Source organism: Borostomias antarcticus, assembly GCF_949987555.1.
Source record: "Borostomias antarcticus genome assembly, chromosome: 3".
NCBI classification, from domain to species: Eukaryota; Metazoa; Chordata; class Actinopteri; order Stomiiformes; family Stomiidae; genus Borostomias; species Borostomias antarcticus.
This window is the reverse complement of record NC_140236.1, coordinates 10,568,387-10,595,759: the sequence shown is the minus strand read 5'-3', so window position 1 is coordinate 10,595,759 and position 27,373 is coordinate 10,568,387. Positions and strand designations below refer to the sequence as shown.

General features: G+C 45.0%; 1 protein-coding gene across 2 annotated transcripts; it reads left to right on the top strand.

Moving 5' to 3' along the window:
- The first annotated feature begins 1,884 nt into the window (after positions 1-1,884).
- LOC311307075 (sodium- and chloride-dependent taurine transporter-like) lies at positions 1,885-24,619 on the top strand. 2 transcript variants are annotated; one of them, XM_084435831.1, is made up of 14 exons: positions 1,885-2,000; positions 9,983-10,212; positions 10,520-10,654; positions 12,570-12,804; positions 13,757-13,889; positions 14,585-14,719; positions 15,416-15,519; positions 15,671-15,795; positions 17,335-17,447; positions 18,566-18,703; positions 19,366-19,468; positions 20,433-20,533; positions 21,673-21,843; positions 22,761-24,619. In XM_084435831.1, the coding sequence occupies exons 2-14, from the start codon at positions 9,984-9,986 to the stop codon at positions 22,917-22,919; spliced, it is 1,881 nt and encodes a 626-aa protein (XP_084291957.1). In that variant the 5' UTR covers positions 1,885-2,000; position 9,983; the 3' UTR covers positions 22,920-24,619. The 2 variants fall into 2 exon arrangements, with proteins under 2 accessions (XP_084291957.1, XP_084291956.1); XM_084435830.1 differs by lacking the exon at positions 1,885-2,000 and adding an exon at positions 6,345-6,426.
- Positions 24,620-27,373: the final 2,754 nt, after the last annotated feature.

Here is a 27,373-nt window from a genome sequence, read left to right as displayed (position 1 = left end):
CATGTAATGAGTATGAACCAAATTTGTTTGAAGACTGAGTATTTTGCTTATGATGATGAGACACATTAACTTAATTAAGGCTCCTATGAAATGTTTTATCAAAGCTTTGACGATTATACAGTTCACATCCAACTGACAGTTTCTTTAAAAATCATGTTTGGCCGATACTGTAGCTTCAATCTCCATGGTGCAAACCTCTAGAGCTTACAATATACAGTGATACAGAGCTGTTCTTCTTGCAGAATGTGCAGTTGTATTTGCATATCCAGTCTCACTGGGTTTATATTATGAGAATGGAAAATGCATGATGCATGCTGCCATCAGGATACTGTAATCTGTACATCTGCCCTGAAGGTTAAGTAAGCTGTACTTTATTTTAGTATACTGATAAGTAGAGTATATTTCATTAGTGAGTCAAGTAATTTCTTCCTGTGGTTGCTGACTGTACCCTTCACCAGGCTAGAATCTTGTAAGGCCTCATGGTGCCAACCAGTATTGTAAAAGGTACTACCCGGTACCCAAAGTTGACTTGCTTCAAGGTGCCACCCTTGTCAGAATCTTGTGTACAAGTAGCCTACAGATCAATCACTCATAATTCTTCTTGAGTTGAAATAATGAAGTACTTTATCTACTTCCAAATGTACTTAATTAACACAAGTACAATATTGTGACCACAGCCATAATAGGCCAACATCCTTTCCTGGAATGTACCTTTCTTTCTGGCAGGATAAAACAGAGAGAGGTGCAGCTTATAGCAGCTGATAGTCACGTCAGCTTGTATCTAAACCTGTCCAATAGACGCCCCAATTCAATAGGCCTATCTTCATTGTTTTGAATATAATCATACCGTACAGGACTGCTTTTCTTTATCAGCCTCTGCTCTCTCAACATAGCCTAGGCCTTCAACCCCGGAAAAACTTGTTTTTGTTGCCCTTCTGTTTCCAGTCCCAAGGCAAATACATGTTTTATAGCCTACGTAGATATTTCTGTTCAAGGCGGAGCAGGGAAAAGTAAAATAAGTCAAGCTGATGGAAATAGCACAATTCAGATCCTTCAAAAAGCTACTTGTATTGAGTACTTCCTCCAGTCATGGCTCTAGACTTATGTACCTCGACCTGTAACTGATTTTAATTATAATTATTGTATATTGCATTTGTTTTGTTGATATTTGTGTGTCTGTATAAACTCATCATCACTGTAAATGAGTAGTATACTTCACAAGTATAAATAAAGGTTTGAAATGAAATGAACAACTAGCCAACTTTGTTACTTTACACCACTGGTGCGAACACTTGACATCTGTTACACTATTACACTATGACATCTGTTAGTGGGTTAGTTTTTGGTGTTGGTGGACAGGATGGCTACTGCAGTGAAACACACTAATATGCACCAAGCTGAACAAACACTGAGTGCTTTATTTTCAATATCGTCAGGTAGAATAGAATAGAAAATGTATTTGCCATGTGAACAAGTTGCCTACAGGTACAGGTACTGTAGGCTGCATTTGAATTCTTGTCATCGCTTGCAGTTAAAAATTCCAGTAAGCTACTAATCAGGTTCCTTTTTCAAAAGAATTGTCATTCGTATGAAGGATTGATTAGGCATTTACAGTGGTATGTACGTAGGCATGTTCATAGTCATATACCATAGGTGTCTATGGCCGGTTGCTGAGCATGCTAAGCAGCATACCACCAGTTTATCGTGTTGCCCTTTGCATCCTACTGTTTGCGAGTCACTGTGCGCGTGTTCATCGGACCGACCGAAATAAGGTGAGCGGCGAACGGTGCAAATTAGCGGGAACCTGTCGCTTTAAGAGTCAGCTTTCCTGTTGCATGGTTGCATGGCTGGTGATTTTCCACTCAAACTGATATTAAACGTGCACCCGCTCACAGACACAAAGGTCACACAGAAAACATCGCTATTTATTTCAGATGCCGTTTTACTGAAAACTTACCGCACAAAACAAAGAACAAGAGACCGCTCAATTAAAGTGGCAGGTAGGATAATTCAGCATCTTTAGCCGATATCAGTGGGTAAAATATTGGGTTATTATTTGATTCTTTGTTTCAACATTCATATTATTTCAAAATAATAGGCCTACATGTAGCCTAAGAGACAGCCTTTAGTCTATTTTTATGTCCACGATCTAACCCTAATGTAGTCTAATTTTGACAAAATATTGAAGGTTGTTTTGACAGACATCCAAAGTAATTTTTTCTTTGATTTTTGTATACATGAAGACTACTGATAATGAGGACGTCCCCCTGCCTGTGCCAATAATGCTTTCTTTGAAAATATGCTCTTTATGTGCGTGCATATCGTTTTAAGCTCACATGATAAAAACTGCTTTAGCCTATATGGACGGATGCCGCGTTTGACATAAATGTTCTGATTGTTTTATTCTTCACATTGTAAAGTGGTATCAGACATCCAGTATTGTTTGATTGGATTGCTTTTGTGACTGCCGTGTTTGCCATTTACGAAGCCTACATCTGGAAAAAAACAACCTTGTTCCTTTTTGATGGGATGCTAAGAAAGACGGCAAATTAGATAATCAACGCGTAGCCCGTCTATCCCCTCACATCACGGTCGCCCTAAGATACTGCGATTCTCACCCCCACGTGCGTCTTTCCTCGTTCAGGGAATGATGTCAATGGCACAGAATTGAGGCTGTTGTTCAAACGAGGTTTATTCGTCAGAACCACTGAACACTGAAGAAATGTATAGTGACCCTATAATATGATGTGCATCCTTAACCGTCTCTGTTCGACATTAGAGCAGTGATTGATTGAGGCGGGTCCTTTTTTGATAGCCTACCGCGGTGGCCAGGGCTTCTTGTTATTTGAGATCTTCGATTTGAGTCAACTTCTGCGATGAAAACAGCAACAAATTATTTCAAAAATGTATCTGAGAATTACCACAGTTGTTACCACAGTGGCTTAATAGAGCTCGGCAAAGTTATTTTATATTCGATATTTCGGACTTTACCTCAAACGGCAACGTAGGCTACAATGTTCCAGCGAGTGGTAGCCTACCCTAGAATGAATGAATCAGCTGACAACGGAGGGCAAGATGCAGTAGCTAGGCTATTTTTTTTGGCGATCGGTACCGTCAGGGATCATGACAGGAATCTCTGTTTCTGGCAAAATATCTCGACTGAATCTCAAATGAGATTAGGGTTAGATTCAGTCTCTTATGTTCTTTCAACTTCTGAACTAATGAATAAGGGGCAGTCTAAAAGGCTCAGAATAAGGGGCAGTCTAATAAGCTTAAAAGAAGGGGAAAATGTCCCAGGTCTATAGTTTCTACATGAAGTCACAGGCACCCATTGGCGATTTTATAGGGGGGGCAGGGGGGGCAAGTGCCCCCCCTGATTGGACAGCCCAACTCTGCTCAGATTCTTAATAAATAAATAAATACATTTAATTCATAATTGTGGTTTGTACCAGTTTGTGTTAGATCATCATTAATTTTAAAAGTGTATTTATTACTTAAACTAGGCTACCTTTAAAAATATATATATATTCATAATCCACTAATGGCACAACTTGTCTGTCGAAAAAAATGAGATCTGACTGTACTGCTCAGTGCTCAACAAGCTAGAACTAGCCAACCTGCTCATAATGGCAAAAAGAGCTATAAAAATGATTTACCACTTCTTCATAAAATAAAATAAAATCTGGCAATGCTAATGAAGAAGCTACCACTCGAAATGACAGCGCAGCAGGTGCAATCGAATGCAGAAGTGCTCCAGAGGCTATCGGAGCTAGCACTAGCACTAGCAACATCACCATCGGCGAGGAAGCTAGCACCAGCAGGCAGTTGCAGTTTGATGTTGGGTATGGCCTAGTGCTCGGTCATAAAGTCATATTGACATGCTCGTGGTGTCTAGATGAAGTTTGATGCGTTGTACATTTTGAATTGTCATACGGATTTCTTATTAGCATACTGTTCACAACTGGTATTCTTTGTAAATAGATGGGACGAGACGGCAGAACTGTTTTGTTTTTTTTCTCACGTCAAAATGTTGCCCCCCCTACTCTCAGAGGGTAAAATCGCCTATGCAGGCACCGGTACCAAACCAACTGATTTGTTGTCATCAAACTATACAGAATTTCACTTTACAATATTTGATTTATAGCCTACTGCATAGGCCCAATAAATTGAGAAATGCATGTTTTAAAATGACAAATTAAACTTAAATTCAACATTTTACCATGACTCAGACAGTAGTAATCAATTAACGTGCATAGGCTACTCCACTTCTGCAGAATGTTCACAAAATTTGGAGACACAATTCTAGAGTTACCTATTGAAGCGAACATGAGCAAAGCATGTTTGTGCCAAGCCCCCAGGAACTTAGCCTGGTATGACCATCCCGATCTAGCGAACTCACTGCTTCGCTCCGCAATATCGGTCTGGCCTTCGCCCCATAGAGAGCGATTACGTGGGCGGGGATACTTGCCTTGACAGACAAACGCCTTCAGCCAATCAGCGTTCAGCAAACTTTTGCCAAATCCAGTTGGAAGAACGGCAAAAGTGTATTTTCCACCGAGAAACTCTGCTAGTGCGTACTCTTGTTCTTGTTTAAGTGTTGTGATTAAGTCTATTTCTGCAAAAACTGCAGTTATAGCTGCGTTTATTCTTCTAACGTTAAAGGATATGGACACTGAATGTCATGTTTAGTCCTATTCCTGGCTTCCCTGGCATGTATCTACAGAAGTACGGAAGAGCATTAGGGCCAACAGCGGAGTTTTTTTTTTAAGCTTCTGATTTTCAAGTCAGAAATTCTGACTTTTTTCTCAGACGTTATTTCTGACTTTCTTCTCAGAAATTCCGAGTTTTTTTTCTCAGAAATTCTGACTTTAATCTCAGAAATTCTGACTTTAATCTCAGAAGTTATTTCTGACTTTTTTTCTCAGAAATTCTGACTTTAAAGTCAGAAATTCTGAGATTTTTTCTCAGAAATTCTGACTTTAATCTCAGAAGTTATTTCTGACTTTTTTCTCAGAAATTCTGACTTTAAACTCAGAAGTTTAAAAAATAATAAACTCAGTTGTTGGCCCTAATACTCTTCCGTAACGGAACAGAAGAGCATTAGGGCCAAGCTTTTTAAGCTTAGTTATTTTTGACTTTTTTCTCAGAAATTCCGAGTTTTTTTCTCAGAAATTCTATCTTTAATCTCAAGAATTCTGGCTTTAATCTCAGAAGTTATTTCTGACTTTAATCTCAGAAGTTATTTCTGACTTTTTTCTCAGAAATTCTGACTTTAAATTTAAACATGAAATTCAGTGTACAACTGTCCATATCCTTTAACGTTACCACTCGTTGCTTCGGGAGCCGCCATGTTTGTTTAGCGAGCGGCAGGGACACGAACCAATCAGGGGCTGCTTTCCACTGTGGGGCGGGACAGCAGTTAAAACGCAGTCCCTGATTGGCCGGATATGGTCTGGATTTTGGCATAATCATTCTGGAGCATGGATGTATTAATTGAACGTATCTAGAATGTATCTACCTTTTTTAGACTGTCCATTATAAGCCCAGTGCTCACATGCTGAAAGGACAGATGCAGTTGAATAGCCTACAGCAGAAAAGTCAGATTCTTTATCTGGCTAAAAGCTGCCTTAACCAATAATGCCTCATTCACTCCGATATTGGGGCCTTTTGTGTGGATTTGTTCAAATAAACAGTGACATACCCCCTAAGCATATTCTCTATACAGTATGTGTGTTTCCTGCAGAATTATGTTAAATTGGTAAATGCTCACATAGGCACATGTTGCCATATACCCATTAGGCTACTTCACTTTTTTGGGGGGAAGGGGTGGGGGTCTCCATACAGTTGTGTAAAGTTTTCATATACATTTGATCTTCTTAGAGACGCCCTTGGATTCCAAGACAAGCATTCTAAATCCATCAATCTTTTGCATTACATAATCCAGATTGGGTCATTGGTTGCATATCCAGAGAGTTTAGTTGTTGTTTTTTTGGGGGGGGGGGATTGTAGAAGCAAAGCCGCAAGTGAGTTAACATCTGAACTGGTTTGGACAAAGTTTAATACTCTGTTGAAGAGAAATGGCTGTGGTAACGCTGTAATAGAAATATGCAGACACATCTTTTTAAACTATGTCTAGCTGTCTATGACCTCAGAGAGGGATGCAATAGATGTGTAAACAGGAAGACCGAGTTGCCTGTGGACCTTAGACTTTCATGCCAGTTCATTCTCTTATCAAAGAATTTCCTCTGTTACATTCTATGGTTCAGTCTTTGATCATTCTGTCTCTGGGGATTATGATCTTAGACCACAAAGCAGTGAAATATTAACTTTAGAGTCTTGATGTGAAATAAACCTCCACCATGGGAAGATGGCTGACATTTCTTCGGTCAGGAAACCGCGTCCATCCTCTACTAGTATCAAAGGAAGGTAGCTATATTGCCTTACTATTCTTGAACTATATTTGGTTAGGCTTTACGGTGCCGGAAAAATCAAAGCAACTGTGTGAAATAGGATCGCTGTCACACTGCTCTGCTCTCACTCTGCCAATTTGATACGCTGTGAGGCAAATCTCATGGCAACTCCCAGTGTACCTTGGGATGGTCTCTGTAAATCCTGAGCTATGCACTGAAACGCATGGTATAGGTGTTAATGTACTTTTCACTGTCCAAAATAGGACGGATTATGATCATCATTTGTACCATGTGTCTAAGGCACGACACGGAGAACGAATCCTGTAAAGAAATGTAACTGTTTTTTTATTTGCCACTCCCATGCCAGCCGTTGTACACATGAGCTGCTTTATGAGTATATGATGTGCAAACAGACCGCTGAGAAACACAGGAGCATCACCTTATTAGGCATTGTTATACAGCGCACTGTACCTGGTTTACGTTTCCCAGATAACTGGCGACATGTCACATCTAAATGAAGGAGTGACCCCCAAAATACAGACACTTCCCCAAATAGTAATAGAGATGTCTGGGAAGTTTTGCTGTCATGTAAAATGACACACAGTAATCCATAGTATTTTTTACAGGAACCATGTTGCACATTCTAGCGGGGGCCGAGACTGTCTTCCCTCCAGAGCGTCCAGTTAACTCGCATCATGATTTAAGAGAAGTCTCTCCCCGAGTCTGGAATTCCCTTAGAGTCTCCGTCTCATTAGTCATAGCCTCCATCCTCTACGCCAGCACTGCCTGTCTGCTCGTCTGCTCGTCTGCTCCTCTGCTTCAGTAATGCGAACAAGAGGTACCGGTGGCACATGGAGGGCAAAGCTCTCAGCCCCAGTCTCGGGTGTGTGCGCGTGTGTGCATGCGTGCGTGTGCATGTGTTTGTGTGTATGTGCACGCGCGTGTGTGAGCTCGCGTGTGTGCGTGTGTGTGTATGTGTGGGGCGGGGAGTGGGGAAGTGGAAATTTACAGTCCTCGAGTTTAGTATGTGAGTTGTCCTCCTCTGGAAGGCTGTGCCCAATCTCTACATAGGATTTAATTGTGTTTAGCTGAGGGGCGGGCCAGGCTCTCAGCTCAGCTTCTTGTGAGCCGTGTTAGCATAAAGGCACTCAGTACAGAGGAATGGTGACAGCTGGGAGAGAAGCACCCTACACACAGTCGCAGCCATGAAGGAAATGTAAGTGCTTGGAATTGCTTCAAGATCAATTGGAAAATTGCTGTTTTTTATGCTAAATTAAAAATTGCACTATTGTTGCACAATTGTACAGCATTGCACTAAATTAACAATTCAATGTAACTTAATCTTGAATATGCAGTTTTGAAATTCTGTGGTTGATATCTTGGGGGCTATTTGTCTTGAGTGAAAGCAGAACTGAAGTGAAGTTCAGCTAATTGCATTCAGTAGTACATTCTCTAGATGTTCTGGAGCTGATTTATATAAACCGTGTTTGCTGGATGACTCGGTGCATTCGAACGCTGACCGGCTATCGCATCAAGCTGGGTATTTTTTTCAAACAATGTGTCGGGATTGATGATGATGACTGCAATGTTTCTGTAAAGGCTGGAGAATGTCACGCTCAAGGGTGTCTGGCTAGGTCACATGTCAGATCCCAAGGACTGTTTGAATTAGCCTTATCCTCCCAGCAGACATCCTCCAGCAGGTGAAAGTACATACTGTAGAGCAACAGTGACGGAGAGAGAGGGAGAGGGAGAGGGAGAGGGAGGGGAAGAGAAATAGAATGGGATCTGGTTATGTAATGAGGTTTGCGAGTGGAAAGCGGTTCAAGTTGACTTGTCATGCAAAACAAAGAGAGAGACAGAAAGAGAAAGAAAAACCCTAGAAAACGATAGAGCAAAATTAGCAGAGAGAGATGAAAGGGGAAAACAGAGGAGGTACAGTAGACTAAGTAACACAGGGATTGTTGTTCAAGCATCCATTTAATGAAAAGATGCCATTCCCGGTGGGCTCTTCAACAAGCCTCCTCTTCTGTCACAACCACAGACACAAAGCGCTGGGAGCTGTGAAATGACCCGGGGGTTCATCTTGCCGTTCAGATGTCAAAATTGGATTTTGATGTAGTTGCCGTTTATAGCGGGCACTTTCATGGCAAAAGAATCGTCCTATTGTGTTTGCCGATGCTTTGATGTCACGCGGCATGGGACATGCAGGGAGAACGGCGCTGGTTATATAAGGCTGAGAAGATTTGTTACACACATGCATGCATGAAAAATAAGAACAAATGAACCATGAATCATTTCTTGTCTAGTCAGTCTTAATGGTATCTTCTGTAAGCCAATCAAACACTGTAGCTGTAAACCTCACAGACTACATACCTGTAGGTTTTTGTGAGCTGCACAATCCTGAATGACAGATGGACAATAGAAATATTGGAGAACCGGGGAAGTCTTTGATGTCGGTCTTTGTTTCCTTGTGTCTGCCAGTATGCCTGTCTGAGCCGCCCTGTGAAAGAGGAAATCCTAACACACTATTATTGTGAGCCTCACAATTCATTATAGCATTTTCTTCCTCTCTGCTGTTTCATACAGCGCCATTCATTATCAAGCCAGCAGAGAGCTTAAATCACTTTGTGTATTAAAGCCTTCAATTTGTTTCTCACACCTCTTCTTGGCGCTTAATGCTGGATCTCCATAGCTCTTTAGCCCCAGCGGAGAAACGGGACACCAAAGGCAGTTATATTAATTTCTACTGTAACTTTCTTGGAAAGGCAGTTTACAGTATAAACATGCAGTGAACTTAAGCTCATGGATGTTCCATCACAGCCAATGCGTTTGGAATGCAGGGGGGTATCTTCTCTTAATCTGGATTAAGTCTGTGCAACTGCTCAAAGCATTAGGGTCATTACTTGGCTGTGGGTCCTGTTGTATTTGTGGTGGATACTGTATTACAGAGTTATTTCATTACGTCTCTCTAGTTCAGGGTAGCTCTCAAAGGCATATATCCTGTTTAAAACACTCTTCCTTTTCCTACAATCACAATGTACCCCCACCAGCAGGGAACTTAAAAGTATGTCCCTTTCCAAGTGTCTGTGCTGTCCAAGTATTGTTTCTGCATTATGTAATCAAGATGTTATCTTTTTTTCTTTTATTTCTTTTATGACAGTCTGACCGAAATTAGCAAAGATTAGCCTAATTGAATAGGTATTGTATAATATATCTTAACACATGTGGACCTAATAGAGGTGATCTGTATCTGTCCAGCAGCAGGTTTCACTGTGGCTCTGTAGTCACGCATTGCTGTATCTCTCTCTCTCACACACACATGTACACACACACACACACACACACACACACACACACACACCGTGTCTCTACCGCATTTTAACTAAAGCACCGGACAGCGTTATCTCTCTAATGCTCTCTCTTATCTCTGCCTTATCCGGCTCAATGTCTCACTTTCTTCCCCCCCCCCCCCCCCCCCACACCTCTCTCTCTCTCTCTCTCTCTCTCTCTCTGCTCTTAATGTCCAACGTCCGTGTCTTCTCCTCTCCTCTCCCCCCACTCCTCCTCTGTAGCATGGCACAGAAAGAGAAGCTCCAATGTCTGAAGGACTTCCATAAGGACACGCTGAAGCCCTCCCCCGGGAAGAGTCCTGGCACGCGGCCGGAGGACGAGGCGGAGGGGAAGCCCCCCCAGAGGGAGAAGTGGGCCAGCAAGCTCGACTTTGTCCTGTCGGTGGCCGGGGGCTTCGTGGGTTTGGGAAACGTCTGGCGGTTCCCGTACCTCTGTTATAAGAACGGCGGAGGTAGGCAGGGGACTCAGGGGACTCAGGGAGATACAGGGGGAAGGCCTTGATGTGAGGTCTCTTGTGTTGTTGATGGACCTTTCTCTTTCTTTCCGTCTCTGTCTCTCTGCCTCTCTCTGTCTGTCTTTGTCTCTCTCCTCTCTGTCTCTCCCTCTCTCTTTCGCTCTCTCTCTGTCTTTCTCTCTCCCTCGCCATCTCTCTCTCCTTCTCTCCGTCTCCCTCCCTCTGTCTCTCTCCTCTCTCTCCTCTCCGTGTCTTCCCCTCTCTCTCTCTCTCTCTCTCTCTCTCTCCCCCCCTCCTTCCCCAGGTGCCTTTCTCATCCCCTACACCATCTTCTTGTTTGGGGGAGGCTTGCCCGTGTTCTTCCTGGAGGTGGCTCTGGGCCAGTTCACCTCTGAGGGCGGCATCACCTGCTGGGCCAAGCTCTGCCCCATCTTCACCGGTCAGTGGAACCACACACACGCACACCAACACAGCAGAGGCTCTGCTTCCAATTGAAAATCTTATATTTCCAGTCATTGACATGACCCTTTAAAGATGTGATGATACACAGACCTCGATTAGACTCGCCCCCCCCCCCCAACCCCCCCTTTCAAAACTCAAAAGAAGTGCCCAGTATTCATTGTGCTGTTGGTTGCTAGGCCCCTCGTACAGACGCTGTGTTTCGCTGAGGTGTCCCTCCCTGTGCTGCTCTGTAATTGGACCACGCTTGCTTCATTAGTCTGCTCTGTGACGCGTGAAAGACGTTACTCAGCATAGCTGAGCAGGATCACTGGCACCTGAACAATGAACTGCAGACACACCCCCAAAACAGCCAAGAGAGAAGAGCTCAGCTTGCTGGTTTGACTTGTCTAATATTGACTAGTTTAATATTGACGTGTACGCACGCACGGACACACACACACACACACACACACACACACATGCAGCCTTGAGCGTGTAAAGGATTGCTGAATTCCGAGTTACCATGGCAACAGGAAACAAGTAGCGCAAGTTGCCTAGCGATGTGATCTACTGTATCTCAATACCTTGGAAGAGGTCGCATGGAATTTCTTTTTTCTCTGAAGCGGCGATGACGCAGGGACGGATCCACCTGTTTTGTTTGTCAACACCGAGGTGACACGAGGCCGGCTATTGACACATTTATTTTCAGTTCTGGCGTCGGGACGCATCCCTGTAAACGGATCCCTTTATCTCGGGCAGGAGTGCTGGCACAGAGGATGTCTCGGGGCTACTGCTCGTACGGCGCACATAGTAAACTGTCACCCTCCCGCTGTGTGACCGCGGTGGCGCCGGGCCCTGTAACTCGCAGCCTAGTGGGGAGGAGGGACAGCTGAAGACCGCCAGCTGCTTTTTGACACCCCCGCGCCTGATCGCAGCCTTGGGACCCGGGGGGACACGGAGGTAGAGAGGGGACAGCTGAACACAAGGGCCCGGGTGGCGCTCGGAGGTTTGGCAGCTGGTCGACGGTCTCCGCTAATCGGGGAGTGCTGAGGTGGCGGCCGATCCCGCCGGCAGGCTATCCGTGGCGGGGGAGACAGACACCCACAGGTGGCCCCCCGAGCCGGCGGCCATTGTGTCCCCACCCCCACCTCTCAGAATTTTATCACAGCCTGAGAGGGCCTGGAGTGCCTCAACCACCACCTCACACACACACACGTACACACACGCACATACGTACACACACGTACACACACGTCCAGCACACACACTCACGCACGCCTCCAACGTTGGATTAATTTGTCTGACAGTCTGCATTTGGAATGCGGGGGGGCCGTGCAGGGGGGCTCGACGAGGAGGTGAAGGTTGATGGAGGTGACGCCCGTTCTATGAATAGTCCCGAGGAATGGAAGAGTACCGGGGATTTCTGAGTCCCGGCTCAGACCAAAGTCGTGTCTAAAAATACTATGCAAACACCCTAGGTCATTATTACAGACGCGCGCTCTGGTCGGGGGAAGCTTCCTCTCTCTGAAACCGGAGCTGAGCGTGTCGGGGATTATCCATGTCACTGGCTCGCTTGTTTTACGGCCATAAATCCACAGCGAAAGTCGGCGGTCAGCGGTCGGTGCCTCGCCGTGTGCATGTTAGCCACGCACGGATTGGCTACAGCTCGCTTCCACTGTCAGCTGAGGAGCGACGGCAATGACGATAGGAAATATCTCAGCGCTTTCTGGATCTCTGCCTGGTCATGAGTGATTACGATGCCGCCAGGCCTTCGTACATGTCTGAGCAATAATGAAATTCACCCACTCTCTCTCTCTCTCTCTCTTTCTCCCCCTCTCTCCCCCCTCTCTCCCCCCTCTCTCTTTCTCTCCCTCTCTCTCTTCCTTTCTCCCTCTCTCTCTCTCCCTCTCCAGGTATCGGATACGCCTCCATTGTTATAGTATCTCTGCTTAACATATATTACATAGTGATTTTGGCCTGGGGGTTGTACTACTTGTTCCAGTGCTTTCAGCCAGACCTGCCCTGGGCCAAATGCAACCAGCCCTGGAACACTATCAACTGTGTGGAGGACACAGTCCGCAAGAACAAGACTCTCTGGACAGCCGCCAACATCACCAACTTCACCTCCCCCGTCACAGAGTTCTGGGAGTGAGTACACAGACGGGACACATCTACACTGTCCCACACACACACACGCGCGCATACAAACATCTCACACTCTCTCTCTCTCTCTCTCTCTCACTCACACACACGCATACAAAATCTCTCTCTCTCTCTCTCTCTCTCACACACACACACACACACACACACACACACACACACACACACACACACACACACACACACACACACACACACAAGAACACTATTACACTTTCATCATCTTTTCTGTCCTGGGTTGGTGCATGTATATGCAGTATATATACAATTTGTTGTACAAATGTGTGTTTGGAAAGGCAGTAGGCCATTTGAGGAAAATAAGCACACTGGGCTTATATAAACCTTCTCTCCTGTCACAAGGTCTTCAAATAGGATCTTTGTTTATTTATCGCACTGAGCGCTATATTTGGATCAAAGGGTATTACTCTAATTTGTCCCCTAGCCGAGAAGTCCATGAAAACACCAAATCAGCCAAGTCTAAATCACTTTTTTAAAATCCAGGACCAATTCAACTCTCAAAACTCATTGAAGCACAAAGGCATACTGTAGATGATATTTATAGAATGCAAGACTTTGAGATGGTTCTACTTAAGAGAAGAAGAGAAGAGTGTTGTCACACGTCATCGGGGTCCAGGCTTAAAGAGCAGCAGGACGGACGGTGGCAGAGAGGACAGGACAGTGGATAGAACGGCAGCTCGCCAGACACCGCTGTCATGTGCCTGTTTGCTTTGCTTTGCACTGGTTTCAACTGCTGTCTCCTGTCCTGGCACGCAATCCCTTGCCAATGGGGATTGCGAGATGTCTTGTGGCCTACTTTCTAGAATGTTTTTTGGGTGGGTTGGGGGAAAAACACTGTAATATGGCCATAGTTTGTGTGTCTTTTTATACCCTGCTGTCTCAATAGACTGTCATTTACCCATGAGTCTCTCTTGTCCTATAGACGCAACGTCCTGAGCATCTCCTCAGGGATCGACGACATCGGGCCGGTGAAGTGGGACCTGGCCCTGTGTCTGATGGCCGTCTGGGTCATCTGCTTCTTCTGCATCTGGAAGGGAGTCAAGTCCACTGGGAAAGTGAGTCATGCGCGACCGACCTGGAGTCGCCTCATAACCCGGGCGCTAAAAGAATTAGTCTCTCGTTCACTCCGACGAGGGCTGTGAGCGATGTATGGCGGACTGTGGCTGAAAACGACACCCAGGGTGATTTGTGTGTTTGATTGATTAAAAGCTGTGAGTTATTGTGCTGTGCGTTAGCGCTTGTTTGGCACAGACTCGACAGCGTAGAGTTCAGCAGATCGCCCCGGCCCCACCCTCATCCCCAAACGTCCCTCTGTTCTGTCAGAGGGGTTAGTCAGTCACTGGGCCCGAGCCCAACACCCCATTCAAAACCACTTCTAGGCACATTGCGGCTTGTGGGAAAATTAACTGACTGGCACATCGGTAAACCGTCTTGGAAAAACCTGTTTGCGGTCGCTGCTCCTTCAAACAAAACCGGTCGGTGAATTGTCGGATGCACCCTACCAAATCATGGAGAAGGAGTGTCTTAAATCACACGTTTTGAAAAGATTAGCGCCATTATCATTTAAATCAATGAGCCTTACCAGTCACCTGGCTGGCTGCCCAGGGCCACTCCCCTCACCCCCACTAAACACCTTCACCCCACTCATTACTCAACTCACCACACCCTGCTAACCGCCGACTATCTTGTTTCAGTACTTTGACGCCTGTTTTTTTTTTTTTTAATCTAACGAGCTCTGTGTTCCGTGCAGGTGGTTTACATCACGGCTACATTCCCCTTCGTCATGCTCATAGTGCTGCTGGTGCGTGGCGTGACTCTGCCCGGCGCGTCCGAGGGGATTAAGTTCTATCTCTACCCCAACCTGACCCGCCTCCAGGACCCAGAGGTAGGACAACGACATGAGTGCCGTCCCCATGACCTCTACCTCCTTGCAGACCCTGCTCTATGAATGTAATTCGTTTTGAACAAATGAATCGGGAGTACGCTGGATGCCTAGAAATGAGCTTGTTTCTGTGAAGCCCGGTGCAGGCTGTGGACACACTTTAGGCACGAAAGCAGTTGAGTTTGAAATAGTTACGGGGCGTTGGACCTTTAAGAGTCCCATTCTCCCCGACCACGTGGTTCTGCAATGAGATTAAAAGGATCTTTTATTACATATTGCCCAAAGCTAAAAGGGCCCCCACTGTTGGCTAAATGAAATTTGCAGTACTAGGACCTACATGGTCGTTTTGATGAATTTGCATTAATCGTCACAAAAGCCTGACTTTCACGGGGTGTTCTGATGGAAAGTTTCGGATCTGCCCAAACGAACGAGTGCCCTCAATTCAATTTGTTTTACCAAAATATGTAATGAAGTTGCTCTTTCCTTGTGTCGTAGTTGCACAGCTATTTGTACATTAGATTACATGACAACTAGACAGGCCATCATAATATCCCTAATCAGTAAATCCAATTTGACTTGAAATCCCATTGCCCACAAGGTTAATCTAACCCAGCGATGTCAGTAATGTCAACGTGGACCGCGTGACCCCTTGACCCCGCCGAGCGTCGTCACTTCCTCCGCCGCTCTCTCTCTCCTCAGGTGTGGATCGACGCCGGAACCCAGATCTTCTTCTCCTACGCCATCTGCCTGGGCGCCATGACGTCGCTGGGGAGCTACAACAAATACAAATACAACTGCTACAGGTGGGCGCCGGCGCCGGGGGGGGGAGGGGGGGTCTGTAGTAGAAAGAGCAACCCGTGTCAAAGACGGTTGCGTGAAAAAAAAAAAGAGCAAATGGGAACCTCGGTTCCGTCTGTGTACATTAACAACCTCCATGACATATGTGTGACATAGGGACTGTTTGCTGCTGGGAGCCCTCAACAGCGGTACCAGTTTTGTGTCTGGCTTCGCAATATTTTCCGTCCTGGGCTTCATGGCACAAGAGCAAGGGGTGGACATTGCCGATGTGGCAGAGTCAGGTACGAGGGTGAACGTAGCAGTGATGGTGGGCGCTGCTACTCAACAAACAACAAAAAGAGAAAATGATTGGAATGTAAAAAAAAAAAGAGAAAAAAGATCAAACAAACAACACCCACACTTGAAGGAGGAATGAAAAAAATGAACATGAGGCAGAGTGTGAAGTGTTGGAAACGATAATGCTGAAATGTAGAGGTATCGACGAGAAAAAAAAAAAGCCTTGAAGGAGCATAATTGCTGCTTTTGGTTATGACCTCTGACCTCTGTTCCGCTGAGGATGAGAGTCGAGCGCTGTGGTTGAGCGCTGTGTGTTTGAGCTACATGCATATCACTGCTACCAGATCAACCGCTGGGTTAAAGAGCCACTCTATTGGACCATCCGTCCTCAGGACTGCAGCTGCGCCGTGCTCAAAGGCACCGGGCGCACCAGCTCTCAGGTCCACCACCTCACTCTCTAGCGTCAAACCCCCTGGCGAGGGGGGGGGCATCCATAAGATGGGCCGCGTGTGGATTGATTTTTCCCCCCGCTAAGAACAGCGATGTGTGGCGCACATAAAAACACAAAAGAAAAGTACAACATTTGGGCATTCTGCTCCATTGGAATTGGACTGTGTGTTGGGCCGTACAGTAAGCTGTGCTCCTCACTAGTGACACCAGCGCCGAGCGGCCGTGCGAGTCCGGTTCTGACGGGCTGTGGATTGATTTTCCTGATGTGGACTCTTTATCGGCTCTGTTTCTCCCCACCTTCTTATTGGATGTGGATTTTGAAGGAGATGCGTCTTCTTTCAGCATGCTCGCTCTGTCTAGTTAAAGCCACTTTCTACAGTATCAACGCAGAGAAAGACTGTCCTTGATCGTTTGACTCCAATACCATGACGAGAGAATCCAGTTGCTCTGTGAATGTTATGTCTTTGAAAGGTATTACAGTATGTGAATCGCAATTGCAGCCTTATACCTTCAGTCTGTTCTAAAATGATAACAGGACAAGAGTGCAAATGCTATGGTGCCTGAATGGATATGCAAGGCTGATGTAATGTTTGATATTTGATATTTGATTTAGTGTACCCGCACATTTTAGTCAACTGAGTTTGCTGACTGTGTACTGTATATGTTTCAGTGCCATTTTCCATCCCTGGAGAATTAGCTCATGCATTTTTGAACACTATCTGCGTTTTGTCAATATTTGTTGAGCACAAGTAAACAAGAGCAGGAAGCTACAGAGAGACACTAACATCGGAAGGACCTGTCTCCTGTGTTTACACTCTAGTCCACCTATTCAGGCCATACAGGAGACAGACACACGATAGATTAGTCCGGTCCTAGTCGGCCATCCCCAGTGTCTCTGGGACACAGTCTCATAAACTGCATGACACCGCACGACAACATGTACAGTAGCAAGAACTCTAGTCCAGTCAAGCGCTCTGAATTGAATAAGCACGCTTCTATCCCCTAACGTCCAAGCTCAAATCAGACGGGTTGGTTCATTCTGCTTCCCCCCCCCCCTTCCTTCTCCCCCTCCCCCTCTCTGTACTCCCCCCTAGGTCCCGGCCTGGCCTTCATTGCCTACCCCAAGGCCGTGTCCATGATGCCCCTGCCCACCTTCTGGGCTGTGCTCTTCTTCATCATGCTACTGCTGCTGGGCCTCGACAGTCAGGTCAGCGACTCCGTTAGTCCCCTGCCATCACGCCGGGGGGGGGTCGGTGGTGTGAAACCAGTTCACGGGTGGTCACATTAACCGTACGCGTCGCAACACCGCCATGAATCACCGCAAAATGAATGACTTACTGGTAAACTTACGGGGCATTTTACATTCCGGCCGCCCGTGTTTGCTTAGAGGGTCCGCTTACCTCCGAGAGGTGTTGATTAAGGCAAGCTGTGGCAAAGAGGGAGACAAAACCCAAGTGTGCCCTCATGTTGTCTCTCGATATCACATTTCCTGCTTCCAAGTGTAATTCTACTCTGTGCTGGCTCACCCCCCCCCCCACACCCGACTCCCACATGGTCCACTTCACTTTTCAGCCAAATAGGAGATCAGGGTAGATGCTCTAACATTGAGCACACTTAAACACAACTTATTTATATTAGGGGACACAGTTCCTTTGGGAGGGGCAGCGCTGCGTATTATACCGACCGTGAATTTCATGCAGATTAGTGTGCGCTGAATACAGTATTGTTTCATGGACCGAACATGCGTGCCTTTGCTGTGAGAAGAAGGTTTGTTTGTCGGGGGGGTGATAAATTGCATGTCGTCATGCGCTGGAAAACAAAGTCCACTGTACTAAATCAGAGCAGTGGGACTCGAAATGCCCTCCTGGCAAAACAACGGCGTTCGGTATTGAATTATTCAGCCCATTCAGTGACTGAGAGTGGCAATAAAGTGGCAAAGGTTTTTTTCCCCCCAGAAAGAACAGACTTGGGAGGAGAGAGAGAGAGAGGGAGCGAGAGAGGGGGAGAGAGAGAGAGAGAGGGAGATTGAGAGAGGCATGTTGTTTTGCAGGGCCCGGCCATCGGGGAGGCCTAGCCAGTGTTCCCCTAGAAAAGCCTTGTTATAAACGTCTCGTTACAACATAACAAAGACAGCAGTCATCCCATAGCGGCCGGCCTGGGGAGGGTGAGCAGAGCCGCCCGCGTGACGGGACAAGAGACGAGGACATTATCTTGTTGTTCTGCTGTGGACCACCGAGTAGTGAACGCCCCCCCCCCCCCCCCCAGTTTGTGGAGGTAGAAGGACAGATCACCTCTCTAATAATGGTTGTCTCCCCCTTCCCACAGTTTGTCGAGGTGGAAGGACAGATCACCTCGCTGGTGGATCTGTATCCATCCCTCCTAAGGAAGGGCTACCGTCGCGAGATCTTCATCGCTTTCATCTGTCTCATAAGCTATCTCCTGGGACTCACCATGGTAACAAAAGTAAGTTCACCAACAGCCATGCCAAAACGTTCCCATATTATCAGAATCGGAATCAGTTTTATTGCCGGGTAGTTTTTACACATACTGTACTAGGAATTTGTTCTAGTCAGTTGGTGCACAACATGATGGATAGACAACATTAGACAGGGGGCAAGGACTAGACAGGACAGTGCAAAGACAGGACAGTGCAGATGACAAGACAAATACAAAAGGGCGCAAGATATGTGTATATACAGTATCTGTACAATGTGTTAATGTGTGCAATGTATAATATACTACACTATATCCGATTGTCTCCAATGATGATATATTACAGACTGTGATTAGATCCAGATCAATGTGACTTGGCCAATATGGTTTTCTACTATACACTACTTTGCATTTTACATCATCTATGGAACAACTGGGAAGTGCCATTTTCCATTTAACAGTTCACCATCCTTCAATGACATCTCGCCACCTGTTCAACTCTCCCACTGTTGGCAGTGTGCCAGCATTCTTATGTATCACTCCTCCGCTTTTTCCAAGCCTCACCCCACTCTCCCCCTCTCTTTCATTCTTGCTCTACCCTTACACATGCCCTGTCTCTCTCTGGCGCTCGTCCACTGCGTCTGTCACTGTCTGAAAAAAAATCTCATTAAGGCTCTCTGTTCTGTCCTCAGGGTGGAATGTATGTGTTTCAGCTTTTTGACTACTATGCAGCCAGTGGTGTGTGCCTTCTGTGGGTTGCATTCTTTGAATGTATTGCTGTAGCCTGGGTTTATGGTAAGTGAAAACGCCTGTTTAGGTTGAAAACAACATGTTTATAACCTTCATGCTGGTACAGTGGGGTCAGTGTGTGCCCCCCCCCCCCCCCCACGTCGGTAGTAAATCAGGCTAATGAAAAGTCCAAAGTCAGTGTTGTATTTATCCAGGGCACAGTAATAACACAAGGTCATTCTGAACAATGACATTCTTAGGACATGGCAGGGAATGACTACATAGTTGACGAGGCATAAAAATATTAGATTGTTGGAAAGAGTCACAAATAAGGGCAAGATTCATAACAGTAAAACACTAACAGCCAGTTTGGCCCAGTAAAGTTGGGGAATATGGACAGCAAGAATACGAGTATTAAATATTATAAATATAGTATGGACTGATGACCTGGTGGTGAAAAAGCAGTTTTGTGAGTCTGGCAGTCCGCACCCGGACACTCCGGTAACGTCTACCAGACGACGGCAGTGGGAACAGAACCTGGGTGCTGTAGTCTTTTATGATTTTCCATATGACTAGGCACCTCCTCATATTGTTCACAATGACCTTTGTAATGACAGGGGGGATAGGGACACCATGCCTTGGCTGTCATTCACGGAACCATTGTTTTATGACTGTTACTATTTTCAAGTATGTACACTGTATGTATAGAAAACAGTTGTAAAATGCTATTATTAACCCACTACTTTACCTGTCATGTTTTGAGTCAAACCTGTTTCATCTCATCAGGACGGTTAGATATTGTTTACGGCATAACATGGCCGCAGAAATAGAGGTCACGATGCCATCACATCCTGTTTCACCAGGAGCAGAGACTTTGATGGAGATAGGGGTAGAGACTTTGATGGAGATAGGGGTTCTTTTCATAAAAAGGCTTCAGTTCTAAGCTTTACCTTGAATGAAGTTATATACCGGCCAAAGCTGTTTATCCTCACGCTATCTCTCCTCCTTCCCCATCTCCCTTGGTTGACAGGCGTTGATAATTTCTATGATGCGATTGAGGACATGATTGGCTACAGACCAAACGCGTGGATGAAGTGGAGCTGGACCATTATCACTCCTGTCCTCTGCATGGTGAGTGTTCAACCCCAACCCGGGAAACTGAAACACCACCCGCTTCAACCATAACAGACAAATGCAAGGTTTGATCTCCCCGCTAGTCTCACATAGCCAAATCAATCTTCACACTTTGTTTACGCTGTGCCAGGGCTAGAGAAAGGTCTGGCTGGACTCTACCATTCAGGGATTGGGAGTGGGGGCGCTGTATTCGTTTAAACTAGGGCTGTCAACATTAACGCTCGTAATTAATATGGAAACTTAAAGGTGGGGTAGGTAGTTTGACGTCAACAAGGCCTCCGATTGGTCATCTTTTTCAAAAGAACCCACCCCTCCCTCCTGTCAATCATGATGTAGTCCCTCCCTCCAAATATGACTGGTAGGTGTGGCGAGATAGACACCCTCATTGGTCAATACATTCGGGCGCGGTGCATTCTTTGAATCCAAAATACAGAGGCAGCGGTAAACACACAGAGATCCAAGTTTATTCTCGGAGCACTTCTGTTACTGATAGCTGAAAGGATATTATGCCAATTTTACCAAATAAAGCCAAAAGCAAACTACCTATCTCACCTTTAACATGTAAAAAAAATGAACGCAAATCAATCATATTACCAAATTTGACCCCAACTTCCTCTTGTCATTCCAAATGCGAGTGTTTACCTGTCTGAATGACTGAAAAGCATGTAAAAGCATGTGCAGGCATGTGATACATGGATAATCTGTACACTTCACATGCCTTTCAGTAATTAAACCAGAAAAACTGGCTTAGGAGACATCCTGGTGTGCCTAACAGCATTTTTGTTCATGCATTTCTTTCTTCAAACATCACACATATACCTAATTGTAAATACTCAATCAATCAATCAATTATTGGGATTAACTCGATTAGATTTTTTAATTGCAGTAATAAACGAATGAGAATTGTTATCCCCAAAACGTACATCCGTTGAGTCAGACTCCCCCCACCAATGTTCAATGCTCTCAACGTCTGCTCTATTCTAACCCAATAAAGATTATATGATAAAAGCACAAGATTATATGACAGTTTATCACAAAAACGAGATCACCGATTATCATGCGTACAGTGTATTATTATATTAGAGTTGGTTTTCCAGAGACGAAACAATTTAAACTGCACTGTCTTTCTTTCCCAGGGTTGCTTCGTGTTCTCGCTGGTGAGGTACAAGCCCCTGACCTACAACAAGGTGTACGAGTACCCCGAGTGGTCCATCGGCCTGGGCTGGACTCTGGCACTGGCCTCCATGATCTGCATACCCATGGTGGTCGTCATCAAGATCATCCAGTCTGACGGACCGCTGATCGAGGTTGGCACAGCACAGCACGCCATAGCACAGCACAGGACAACACAGCATAGCATAGCACAGCACAGCACAGGAGAACACAGCACAGGATAGCAGAGCACAGGATAGCAGAGTACAGGACAACACAGCACAGCACAGCATGGCACATCACAGCACAGGAGAACACAGCACAGGATAGCAGAGCACAGGATAGCAGGGCACAAGACAACACAGCATAGCACAGCATGGCACATCACAGCACAGCATAGCACAGACAGCATAGCATAGCATAGCACAGCACAGCACAGCACAGCACAGCACAGCACAGGATAGCATAGCACTGGACAACACAGCACAGCATTCCACAACACAGCATGGCACAGACAGCACAGCATAGCATAGCATAGCATAGCATAGCATAGCATAGCATAGCATAGCACAGCACAGCATAGCACAGACAGCACAGCATAGCACAGGACAACACAGCATAGGATAGTATAGCATAGCACAGCACAGGCGAAACACAGCACAGGATAGCATAGGACAACACAGGACAACACAGCACAGTACAGCATAGCACATCATAGCATAGTACAGGACAACACAGCATAGCACAGCACAACATAGTACAGGACAACACAGCATAGCACAGCACAGCATAACCCATTATAGCCTTTCTCAATAGGTTAACCAATTCACCACACTGGAATAAATAGCACTGCCCTAAAGCAAGAGGATGGTTTTAAGGGTCATTATGCAATTTCCTGAAGTGCACAATTTGACCAAGGCATGTGACGTGCAGCGATATGAATTGATGTCTTGTGACCGATACCATACAAACCACTGTCTATGCTGAGTCTGCTAAGTCTGTTCTGACATCCTCGCTTATGATTTGTCCATCCCCAACCGTATCTGCCCCCCCCCCCCCCCCCCCCTTACAGAGAATAAAGGCGGTGGCAGCCCCAGTGAAGGGAGGGGCGAGTTCCCGCCCCAAAGAATACAGTCTGAAGGGCAGCGAGCTCACCCAGCCCCTGGACCCCAACGGGAACAACGGCCTGGTCAAACCCACCCCCCACACCTTCGTAGAAACCATGATGTGAGCGCTCTCTATGAGAGGAATACGGTTGATGTGCTTTCTATGTTATTACCATACATTTGCTAACTTTGATAGTGGTAGAACCCAAGTTTACATTGTCCTATATATCCGCACTAGGAATATTCTGGTTTGGTTTCTATGAAGAGAGTTATAAATATATTGTTGTTGGGGGTGGGGTGGGGAGGTTCTCTTGGTATTTTATATTTTTTATCATGTTGTTGTTGTTACCATTATTCTTGCTGTAGTTGGCACTCGTCTCAGATTAGGCAGTATTTTGAGATGGAACATGTTGTTCTATGTTTACTACCTTTCTGTTGATTCTGGTGAATTGAGGAGGCGTTTGCTGCTCGGGAATAAAAGAAGAAAAAAAAGAATAATTACCACAAATCCAGTAAACTAAACGTGTAACTCAACCTGTAACATGTTAGGTAGCACTCTACTCTAAGATAATGTCTTCACATTACTGTGGCAGTATCGTTGTCTGAGGTCATTTTGACTCTGTAGTCGTCGTTGTCGTCGTTGTTTGTTGTGATATGCAACTGAATGTACCTCCGCTTGCTGCGGACGCCAGCCACTCCCCTCTCTGCAGGTAGTGTAGATTCCCCGACTGTAGGCTGAATGTAAGTGGCCACATGCAGTGCAGATCTAAGCTTACAGTCCAAGGCCCTGCCCAAATACTGGAACAAATGCATACATACAGTAGAAGCATAAGGAAGGACCGGGAGGATGAAAGGAAAGGAGGGAGGAAAGAGAAAAGGGAAGCATTTTATGTGAGTATTTGTACATTGCCGAAGACTCACAGCCTGCCCTAGTGCATTTATTGAAAACTCTCTTTGCACTTTATACGTTGAGTCACTTTTATTGTAGAAAACTGTTTGTGATAATTGTTGGAAGAACATACAATTACATGTGCAACACACATCAGGAAAAAAAGATCTCACTTCAACTTTTTATTTGATATTGTTTTCTTTGATATCTCTGGAGCATTACACACTCACTTGCTTTGGATAGAAGAAAAAACAGAAAATCAGCGTAGAAGATTGCCATCAAACATTGTTTCACTTGACTCTTTTAGTGACAATCGTGAAAAATCGTAACTTCATTGAAAAAAAAGTAGCCTAAAATTAAATGCTTTTTTTCTAAAAATTTGAAAGTTGTATTTTAGTCCAGCGTGCTGACATCAATTGCAGACATACTCACTAAATATCTGTACGATACTGTATGTAAAACTACCACCTGACTCTGGGTTTTAATGTGTTCATTTTAGGCAATTGTATTTTAGTATTTTACTTGTTTGTAAATCACATATGCCTTTTTGTATTAACCATTTTATACTGTGCATCATATGAACACTGTCATTGATGACCTATTTTTTCTGAATACTGTCAGCTATTTGTATTCTTAATGTTGCTTATCCTGAGCCTGAATGAAAATTTCAGCGTTATATACTGTACTAACACCATTCATCACAGAAATGGCCTTTTCCACTGTCTTGAAATTCTTCATCAATTTGAAAATGACGTGAACATGCACTGTAATGAGACCGATACAATGCTGAATCGTGAACTTGTTCATCCCAACGCATGTACATGAACAACCGTAGTACAGAGCTTTGTCAACAAAAAAATATTTGTCAGGAGTACATATTAAAGAAAGCAAACTCTTGGAAAACAAGTGTACCAAAGTATTTTTCTGCAAAACATCTGTCCCTTTTAAGATGCAAATTGCATCATCTCTTCTTCAGATTGAAAATAAACATCTTTTTCGTTACACATCTTGGTGTGAATTATTAATCTGGTCTGTAAGTGCATGTACATCTCCCTGGGGCAGACTGCCTTGGTCCCATCACAACAATCTGGAGAAATAGTGCCCATTTATGTACAGAGACAGAACATCCTGCTCCATATTACGCTTGCACATAGTTTTCAGACTGATGTACATCAGGTGCATTTCAATAAGGAAGCTGGGATGGAAACTACATCTTTGATGGTACTATTTGACAGGTGGTTTCCTGCTGAGTGACTCATAGCTACTGCGTATTCATCTGATGGAACACGTGATTACTGGTGTTGCCATATAGCCCTTATATAAGCTATACTGTAGGCGAGAGGTTACTGAGCTATTTTTCCTTGTACTTTATTTTTACATTTTAGTAATTTAGCTGGTGCTTTTACCCAAAGTGACTTTGGTACATTTGTCTTAACAAAAGTTATATACAAGTACTTCCTGTTCTTGTCTGCACTGACATCACAAGAGACCCCGCAAAAGTGACCACGCAGAAAACGGAGCCAGGCGTTGGACAGTTGAGATGCCTTCTTGGCGTTGTGAAACCCTAACACTGTCACCAAAGACAGAACACAGAAGCCCAGAGAAATAGTTGCTAACCCCACCATCTCCCAACTGAGTTTGTTTGCAAACACTGGGCGTGCCTGCCAATAACAACTGTTACTAATGTCAAGCTTCATACATCTGATCCAATGTCATTGTAGACATGCCAGTCGGATGCAGCAATGACTGCCTGCTTTGTAACTGATCGCCCTCCTGTCTCCTTGATGAATATTGCTATGTTGAGCAAGCCCTGCTTCTACCACTTACAACACAACATGCGCCCACTCCAAAAATAGCTGACTATATTTAGAGTGCTTTGCCATCCCACCCCCTATGACAACTCATTGATACTTTCAGTAAACCATCTTGGCTGGCCCATGTGCCATCCATCAATTGCATGGCTAGTGGCAGGTGGGACACGTTGACATCTCGCCCAGGTGGGACAGGCTTATTTAGCCACATGTCCAGAAAAGAGTGGACGGACTGAGGCCGTCGTAAAGCCTGATCTGGCCGTCTGTCACCTGACCTCATAAATCAGATCAGGAGCAGTTACCTCGGGTCTGGAGAAGGTTTCCCGTGGTCGAGCTCCACCTGTGCGTCACGACGGCCACCAAAATAGCAGGAAACCAAAGTGCCCACACGGCGCCACTCTGTCACTCAAAAAAGTGGCCAATAAGAGGGGGGAAGGGACACAACTTCCTAAAGGCTTTATTTTCATAAAAAGCAAGAAATACATTTCTCATAAAATAAAATCCCATGTACAGTACATCTCACAAAACAATTTCCTGTTCCCCACTGAAATCACTATACATGGAGACATCAGGAGTGTGTGGAGCAACCAAAATAACCCAAATACTATACAGGGAACAGACCTTCAGCATCACATCTCACATACAGTAACCACACGTGCAGGTCAGTCCATATATAAAGCACTGTACCTATGGAGAGAGAACAGGTCACAATAACTATAAAATTCGCTAAAATCAACCATTGTAATGAACTAAAACTAAACTAAATGGACTCTTTATACAACATGGCAACAGTTACACAGCAAAAAAGAGAAGAAAAATAAAGATATTAAAAACATGTTTCCCCTCAGAGGATTAATGAGAGATCTACTCTCTAAACGGGGCAGCGTGAGTCTGTATCTGTACACCAGCCAAAGCTCAAAATGAAACAAATAGATTTTCACCAGGGCTGCTGGGTAAGCCAGCCGGACACATTACCTATGAGCTTTATCAGAAACACAAAATGTCATGATAAAATGGGAAAGCTCTTCTAAAGTTTCTGTTTGAGCAAGACAGAGATGCCGATTGTTCGCAGCAGATATGGTCTAAAATTCCCCTCAGGAACAAAGATTGCTTTCTGCTGAGGGAGAAACTCTATACATGCCTGCCATGCTTACCAACATGGGAGGGCACAGTGACATAAGGAAACACTGTCTAAATCAGGCTCATAGGAAGAGCAGGCAGCTCAACTATGCATAAAGTGGTCAAAACGTTTCAACTGACTGGTATCTCATTCCACATTTTGCTGTGAGCCCATTTGTGGGGAGACCACATTCTGTCTGTCCAGGGACTGGTGGCTACTGTAAGTAAATATGGAGCAATAGCTTATGAAACCCAACTGTTTACATAGAACACAGACAATGGTGGTGAAATTATAAATGATAGACTCCAAGAACATAATACTGAGAAATCTGTTGATGAAAGCAAACCCAAACCGTGTGTGAAAGAGACACCATCATAAGATCAGATCAAGTGACAGAACAAAATAAGAATTCTCTAAATAGATGGTGTGACTTTAGTTCTCTGCTCGATGGGATTTGACAGAGAAAGTGTCAACAGCTTACCGCCGTATAATGCAGATCAAAAACGCGTATAACATGTCGGTGGCAATAAAAACATTTTGGTGCGGTTGTACGCTAGAACGCCAGTGAGTGTGATTACACAGTTCGTGGGAAATAAAAAGTGCAAACGTGACAATGTGTCTGCCCATTATCGCACAACGAGATGTGTGGGCATTAGGGGAAACAAACACAAACAAACAAACAAACAAACACAGTCTGAAATTATAGCCTCTGCGGTCCACAGGAGATGATAACCTCTGCAGTCCACAGGGGATACGCTA

What these genes read in the sequence shown, in the direction of transcription:
- LOC311307075 (XM_084435830.1), top strand. Translation starts at nt 6,368, where the DNA reads ATGGCTGACATTTCTTCGGTCAGGAAACCGCGTCCATCCTCTACTAGT. An exon ending in TGCTGTAGCCTGGGTTTATG is followed by an intron (nt 19,469 to 20,432) that starts GTAAGTGAAAAC and finishes CTTGGTTGACAG; the next exon opens with GCGTTGATAATTTCTATGAT. An exon ending in CTGACGGACCGCTGATCGAG is followed by an intron (nt 21,844 to 22,760) that starts GTTGGCACAGCA and finishes CCCCCCTTACAG; the next exon opens with AGAATAAAGGCGGTGGCAGC.